This window comes from Eriocheir sinensis, unplaced genomic scaffold (assembly GCF_024679095.1).
Source record: "Eriocheir sinensis breed Jianghai 21 unplaced genomic scaffold, ASM2467909v1 Scaffold1427, whole genome shotgun sequence".
Lineage (NCBI taxonomy): Eukaryota > Metazoa > Arthropoda > Malacostraca > Decapoda > Varunidae > Eriocheir > Eriocheir sinensis.
In genome coordinates this window covers 27,147-35,000 of record NW_026110770.1, presented here as the reverse complement: position 1 = coordinate 35,000, position 7,854 = coordinate 27,147, and the positions used below count along the sequence as shown (strand labels likewise).

Below are 7,854 nucleotides of genomic sequence, written 5' to 3'. Positions count from 1 at the left end.
CCTTCCTTCCTTCCTTTGTTTCTTCCTCTTTGATTTCTCTCTTTGCTTGCTTCTTTCTTCCTTCTTCCTTCCTTGTTTCTTCCTTTTTGCTTGCTTCCTCTTTTCTTCCTTCCTTCCTTCCTTTTTCCTCTTTGATCCTCTCTTTTTGCTTCCTTTCTTCCTTTTCTTTCCCTTCCTTCCTCCTTCCTTGTTTCCTTCTCTTTGATCTCCTTGCTTCCTCCTTTTCTTTCCTTCCTTCCTTCCTTCCTTGTTTCCTCTCTCATTTGATTCTCTTTGTTTTCTCCTTTACTCTTCCTTCCTTCCTTCCTTTTGATCCCTTTCTTGCTTCCTTTCTTTTCTTTCCTTCTTTTTTTCTCCTTTCTTTCTTTCCTTCCTTCAGTATTTCCCTCATGTCTTTTTTTGTTTCTGTATTCCTTCCATCCTTCAATCAAAGAAATAAAATTAGATAAACACCTTAATTAAAAAAATACAGGTGAAGAGGAGAAAAGAAGAGGAGAGGAATAACGAGATACGAAGAAGATGGATAAATATAAACAGAGAGAGAGAGAGAGAGAGAGAGAAGAGAGGTAAGAAGAGGGAAAGAAGATGTGATGTAGATGGAATAAAGATGGGGAAAAAAAACAAAAACAGGAGAGAAAAGAAAAGGAAAATAATAAAAGAAAGAAAGAAAACAAGAAACAGACAGGAAGGAGAGAAAGGAATGAAGGATAAGGAGAAGAAACTCTCTCTCTCTCTCTCTCTCTCTCTCTCTCTCTCTCTCAGAGCAGGGAAAGGACTGTCGAGAGAGAGAGAGAGAGAGAGAGAGAGACTCTAGTTTTGTGGCGTTTAAGTGTTCAAGTTGTGTCATTACGTGAGTGTGTGTGTGTGTCCACATTTCCTTCCCCATTCCTCCTCCTCCTCCTTCTCCTCTTCCCCCCTCCTCCTCCTCCTGGTTACTAAAGCGTTTGAAAAAATATATATCAATGCGTTACACACACACACACACACACACACACACACACACACTTGTCTGCTTCCTTCTCACCCTCCAACCCCCATGCACTGCTTTCTCTAACTATATCACTACATGCATTATTCCTCACTATAAAATCCCCTTCCTCCCAGCACTGTCTTCCTCCTTCCTCTTTCCACCTTCTTCTCTTCCCCATTACAGTTCTTCCTCCTCCCACGCAGCGTACAATATACCTCTCACTCCCCCACTGTCTCTATCCTCCCCACTTCCCTGCATTCATCTCAACAAAGCATACATTGTGTCTTACTGCCTATCATTCACTCCACCCATTCCTTTGCTTTTCATGCCCACGACCTAATACAGAACGTGGTCGTGGAGAGAGAGAGAGAGGGAGATAGGAATACATTCAATTACGTCTAGATTATTATAAGAGAGCAATGCGTATTAGGGATAAATATGTAATTTCGTCACCCCTGCAGGAAAAAGCAGTTAACTTTCATTCTGCACTCTTTTGTTGCCCTTGAGCCGTCTGCAGACTTCAGGACAAGACAACTAACTCTTGAGGGATAAAAACACGTCTGGAACTGTGAGGTAAGATGAGTTTATAGGAAAATGGAGGAGGATATATAAGTGTGTAACTGACTTAAAAAAAATCAAGCAATGTATGTAGGGGTGAATGTATGGGTGAAGGATGAATTGAGTAAGGCTGGGGAGAGGGTGGGGAGGCTTTTGTGCAGGAAGAAAGGGGAGATAAGAAGATAATGAGTGAAGAAAAAAGATGAAGCAGAGAGAGGAGGGGGCGTGAGGGAAAAGGAAGGAGAAAGAAAGCTCGTGAGGCAGATTGAGATACGTGATCGTGACGTGACTCGCTCCGTTACCTCGGAGATAGAACAAGAGAGAGAGAGAGAGAAAGCAGAAGCAGCAGAATGACCTACACTTACCATCATCATCATCATCAATATCACAAAAAGCGTCAGTTCCCTTCAGAGTCACGCCAGAACAGCCAGAGGAGAGGGAGGAGGGAGGAGCTTGGAGGGAAAGGAAGGGCGGAAGGGGTTGGGCGGGGCAGGTAGCCGTGGTGATAATGGTTTCCGGTGCGAGGGATTGGGGGGTGAGGGTGTCAAGGGGAAGGGAGAAGGGATGGAAGAGAAACAGAGAGGGAGAAAGATAGAGAGTTCCTAGTCACCTCCTGAGCTTCTCATAAGTGTGATAACCGTATAGGGCGCTGGAAAGGAAGGACAAGAACATGGTCACCCCTAAGCTTCTCATGAGTGCCATTTGTGGTTGAAACAGATCCGCATGAACAAAAATAGAGTGAACACATGAAAACAATGTTAAGAGTCTGTCAATGTTATTATGCTACAAGTGCTCCATTTTTATCAGTCGATGAGGTAATCTTGACTTTGGAAGACGAGATGAAGAGAAAGCAAGGATGAGAAGCCACCTGCAGAAAGCGTTGTGGGGTGAGCACTAACAGGTGAAGACAAATGACTTAATGACAAAATGATGAACGACCACACACACACACACACACACACACACACACACACGCCGTTGGAGTGCGTGTGTGGGTGACATGACATCACCACCACGAGCACCAGCACCACCCCTAGCTGTTGTTACCTGCATCGCTGTTGTTTCCTGGATGCATCTACCTTACCAGAGAGAGAGAGGATCAAATACTGATTTTTATAAGTCAAATACAAATTCAAATACTACTTTTATTCCTGAATCTAAAAATACAAATAAAAATACAAATACTCCTATTCCAGATTTCAAAGATTCAAATAATATTTTTTCACAAGTTTACACTTCATTTTATCATCATTAATGCCCAGAAGGTTTCGGCCGAGTTTTGCTCGCTTAGGAGTGAAAAATTGCCTTACTAAACACCCTCTCAGATGGTGCCGGTAACTAACAGGTTCTTGCCTACCACAAGCTCAAAGGGTCAACGGTGCGGAGATGAGTACCTACCGCAGCCACACACAGCTATTATTTTTTTTTCACAGCAAAGGAGACAGCACAAGGGCACTCAAAAAGGAAACAATAAAAAACAGATAGGTAGTTAGATAGGTAGTTTAATAATTAGACAGTTTGAATTAGTTAGTTAGTTCGTTAATTTTACTGTATTCTGTATTTGTTTATTTATTTATTTATTTGGATTATTTTATTTTGGTGTTTTCTTTTCTTTTGTTTCTTTTCCTTTTGTTTTCTTTATCTTTTCTTTGTTTTCTTGCTGTTGTTTTTCTTTTTTGATGTTCTTTTATTTCATATCATCCTCTTGTTGGTGTTCATTGGTCTGGGTGAGCCGCTTTCCTCCCAGAAGAGACCCACCCATAATTTTGTTGATGTTAGTTAGGGGCCGAAAGGTGGATGATGTTTCTTATATTTTCTGTTCTTTTTCCTCATTTCTTTTTTTTAATGTTCTTTTATTTCATATCATCCTCTTGTTGATGTTCTTGATGTTAGTTTTGAATGGTGGATGATGTTTCTTTGTATGTTACTTTTCTTGATGTTGTTCTGTTATTGTTGTTCTTTTGCGATGTTTTTTGCTCTTTTTCCCTATTTTTGGTGTTCTTTTCTATATCATCCCTCTTTGATGTTCTTTGGTCTGGATGAGCCTCTTTCTCCCCAGAAAAGACCCACCCATAATTTTTTTCTTTGTATGTTACTTTTCTTGACGTTGTTCTGTTATTGTTCTATTTTTTCTTTTTATTTTTTGGTGTTCCTTTCTATATCATCCTTTTGATGTTCTTTGGTCTGGATGAGCCTCTTTCTCCCAGAATTCCTTTTCTGGTGTTCCTTTTATTTTCCTTTTCTTTGGTGTTCCCATTGCGTGGATTGTCTACGACGGGTTTGCTCTCCTAGGCAGACTGCCTACCACGGCTGACGAGCTCCACCTGCCCGGGTTCATTGTTCAGTTTGCTCTCCTAGGCAGACACGAGCTCCACCTGCCCGGGTTTATTGTTCATCCTAGGTGTATTACCTATGACGGCTCACAGCCCAACCTGCCCAGGTTTATTGTTCGGAGTTTGCTCTCGAGCCCAACCTGCCCAGGTTTATTGTTCAGGTTTGCTCTCCTAGGTGTATTACCTATGACGGCTCACGAGCCCAACCTGCCCGGGTTTATTGTTCAGGTTTGCTCTCCTAGGTGTATAACCTATGACGGCTCACGAGCCCAACCTGCCCAGGTTTATTGTTCGGAGTTTGCTCTCCTAGGTGAATTGCCTACCACGGCTAACGAACCTCACCTGCCCGGGTTTGTAATCAGGTTTGCTCTCCTAGGTGAACTGCTTTCGCTAACGACCTCCACCTGCCCGGGTTTGTAATCGGAGTTTGCTCTCCTGGGTGAACTGCTTACGCTAACGACCTCCACCTGCCCGGGTTTGTAATCAGGTTTGCTCTCCTAGGTGAACTGCTTTCGCTAACGACCTCCACCTGCCCGGGTTGCCCGGGTTTGTAATCGGAGTTTGCTCCACCTGCCCGGGTTTGATCAGGTTTGCTCTCCTAGGTGAACTGCTCACGCTAACGACCTCCACCTGCCTAGGTGAACTGCTCACGCTAACGACCTCCTCCACCTGCCCGGGTTTATTGTTCAGTTTGCTCTCCTACCACTGCCATGCTCGCCTGGGAGACCTTGGGCGAGTAGGGCGGATGCAAGAACTCGCTTCTTAAAACTACCAGACTGGAGTATAAAAGTAATCATAAATTCCGTGAAGGCGCCGGTCACCGCGTTTATCGGTTCTTGGATGAAGGACCGAAATCCTCGGCGCGGCCTCCGGCGCAGCATCATTTTCCTTTTCTTTCTTACTTCCAATTTTTCTTTTAATTATTTTCTTTCTCTGATTGACTGATTGGTTGATTTTACATAATAATTGGTTCACCAATTAACGTCTTTCAGGTACATTGCATTCACACACCTGCTGAGGGAGAACACCAGTGAGCGTGTTGACTCACGAGGACGACCCACTAAAGTTTCCTAACATTTCTATTGGGCTGCCACTTCTCTTTAGTCGTCTGTTCCTCTATTTTTCTCTTCTTTATTTCATTATTTTCTCCTTTCTTTCATCCTTGCTCTCTATACATATATTTCTTTCAAACTTCTTCATCAGCCCCCTTTCCTTTCCATTCTCCCTCCCTTCATCTCCTCCATCCCTTTCATCCCCTCGTCTCTCCCGCCCTTTGCTCTTTCTTTTTATCATCACGACAGCTGTTTAATTTCTCTGCAGGGACTTTTTTTTATGTTCGTGGATGTGACATGCTTCCCGGGGTGTCCTTGTTGTTGCACAGCACCCTAGAATATTCTTGGCAAAGTGCTTCAAATTTTTGAAGCTTTTTGCATCAAGCCAATACCTCAGTGGATTGACATCAAAAGGCAAAACACCTTCTTCTAGGTACGTTTCACGTTCTGCCTTCACCACTGTAGTGTCATTTGTTGATGCACTTGCCATCATTTGCCCAGCTGGAGGCATGTAGGCAAAAAGATGAGGTCGTGATGCACTGATGCCAGCCGAAAAGACGAGAGGCTCACTCTCTTGAAATGATGTCTTCTTCAAGGTCGACTGAGTTGACTCTTGGAAACCTTTTCCTTTTGCATTTTCTTACATGGCATCCATGCCAGCTTAAACCTGGGGCCCATGACAGCTGCGGCAATGACATCAGTCCGCTCAATAAATAGATGCAACCTCTTTTTGACAGGTGACTGTAGTGCATATGCCAAGTTAAAGCAGTAGATCGGTCCCTAACACGTTCGGGTGGCTTCTACAGCAGTAGTACTAGTAGTAGCAGTAGTCGTACTAGTTCTACTACTACTACTACTACTACTACTACTACTACTACTACTACTACTACTACTATACTACTACTACAGTAGAAGCCACCCGAACGTGTTAGGGACCGTCTTCCGAACATTCGGAAACGGCTGCCTATGTCTCCCATTTCCGTGACGTCATACATTTTTGCGGGCGGATCCTTCTTCCGAGCCACCCATCCCTCAGTAACTCCCTAAATCCTCTCCTACTCCTCCTTCATGTGACCTGAGGTTAATTTCCTCCTTACTCCCCGTTATCTGACGTTAATCCTTTACTCCTTCACCAACCTTCATCTGTTTCCCCCTCCGCCTTAACGCGGCTTAACATTACTTCTTTTTCTATTTCCTTAACAGTATTTATCCTCCTCAAATGGTTTTGACTCGAAATATAAATACAAATACAAAATACTTTTTTCTGGGTGCCAAATACAAATACATATACAAAATACTTTTTTCTCTGGATGTCAAAATACAAATACAAATACATTAAAATTGTATTTAAATACAATTCATATACAAATACAATTGTATTTGATCCACCCCTGGCCACCACTACCACCAGCTGTTGTTACCAGCATGCATCTACCTTACCAGAGAGAGAGAGAGAGAGAGGTTACTCGTTGTTTCGTCTTTTATTAGTTACCAAAATCTTACTATTGTGTCTTTTATTTAGTTTTTTGGGTATGTATTTTTGGTGTAATCTATTTTTGACCTGCTTTTATTTATTATCCAGCGTCTGTAACATTATTTTGTCGAGTTTGCTATTCATATATTTTCAGAACGGCTTCATTTATCTCACTGTAGCCCATATCCACTTTATGATGATCCTGATCCTATTTCTTATTGGTTACCGTAAGAGACATTCCACCGTCTTCACAACAGGGGACAAACGAAACGCGAAACATTATTGATTGTTTCGTCTATAGTGTTTTCATTGCAAGACATAACGGTCAACCAGACACGAGCTGAGTCATGCTGCTAATGAGATGTTATGATACGGAACACACACACACACACACACACACACACACACACTTTCCCCAAACACCAGCGAACAATGGACAACACACGTGGCTCCACCCCGCTCGTGTTTACAGTGTGTGTGTGTGTGTGTGTCAGGACTAGTTTCTTGCATGGCGGCAGCTAATGGGGGATAGGAAGGGGCGGGGATGAGTTGAACAGGATGGGAAGGGCAGGATTCGAGGGTGGGGGAAGAACGTTGGTGGAGGGGCGGTTAACCGTTGCAATAGATGGGTGGGTAAGGGAGGTGGGTAAGGGGTACAGGGAGGGCGAGGAAAAGTATTGGGCGGAGAGTAAGTTTGTTTCTCTCCCGGGTGTCGGCAAGCGTGTTTTGTTTGGCCCGCCGGGTGAGTGATGGGTCCCTTGTTGTCCTCCGCCGCCCGTATTTTTTTTATAATGTTGCCTCTCTTTTTGGGGTAATGGCTCATGTTGTGGATTTTTCTCTCCTCCCTTGTTGTTGTTTTCCCTGTTTCAATGATTACTTCCTCTCGCATTGTTTATAGGAGTCTGTGTTGTTTGTTTTGTGTGTGTGTGTGTGTGTGTGTGTGTGTGTGTGTGTGTTGTTATGTAATTAGATTCTTCTTTTTTTTCGTTTTAATTGTTAGTTCTTTTTATGCCTTTTTTTATTATTCAAAGTATTGTATTTGTAGAGATTAGTGTTTTTTTTTTCCTGTTAAGTAATTATATCCTTTTTTTTTCGTTTTCATTGTATAGTTTTTTTTCTTTAATTTTTTTCTTTTTTTCACTATTCATTTTTTTATTTCTAGTGATTAGTGTTTGTTTTCTGTCATGTAATTATATCTTCTTTTTTTTTCGTTTTCATTGTCTAGTTTTTCTTTCATTTTTACTTTTTGTCACTGTTCAAGTTTTTTTTTTTTTAGCGATTATGTTCGATTTTCCCTTTTTTTTCTTTATTCAGGTCAAATGTCCTCTCATCATTATCGTGTATTTTCCTCTCTTTAACGTTTACTAATTTTCCTCCTCGATTCTATTTCTTTATTTTTTTTCCTCCTTCCATCGGTTAAAGGTTAAACAGAATAAAAAAAAAAGACTTCTCTCCAGCCTTGGGAAT

The 7,854-nt window shown here is 42.1% G+C and overlaps 1 protein-coding gene across 1 annotated transcript in view; it reads left to right on the top strand.

Annotated features, from left to right (window-relative positions):
* The window catches only part of LOC126990030 (muscle-specific protein 300 kDa-like), a 50,506-nt gene that overhangs the window by 20,750 nt on the left and 21,902 nt on the right, over positions 1 to 7,854 (top strand). The window contains exon 3 of the mRNA XM_050848600.1: positions 2,174 to 2,232. Coding sequence (XP_050704557.1) covers positions 2,174 to 2,232 — 59 coding nt within the window. The remainder of the gene's footprint in view (positions 1 to 2,173; positions 2,233 to 7,854) is intronic.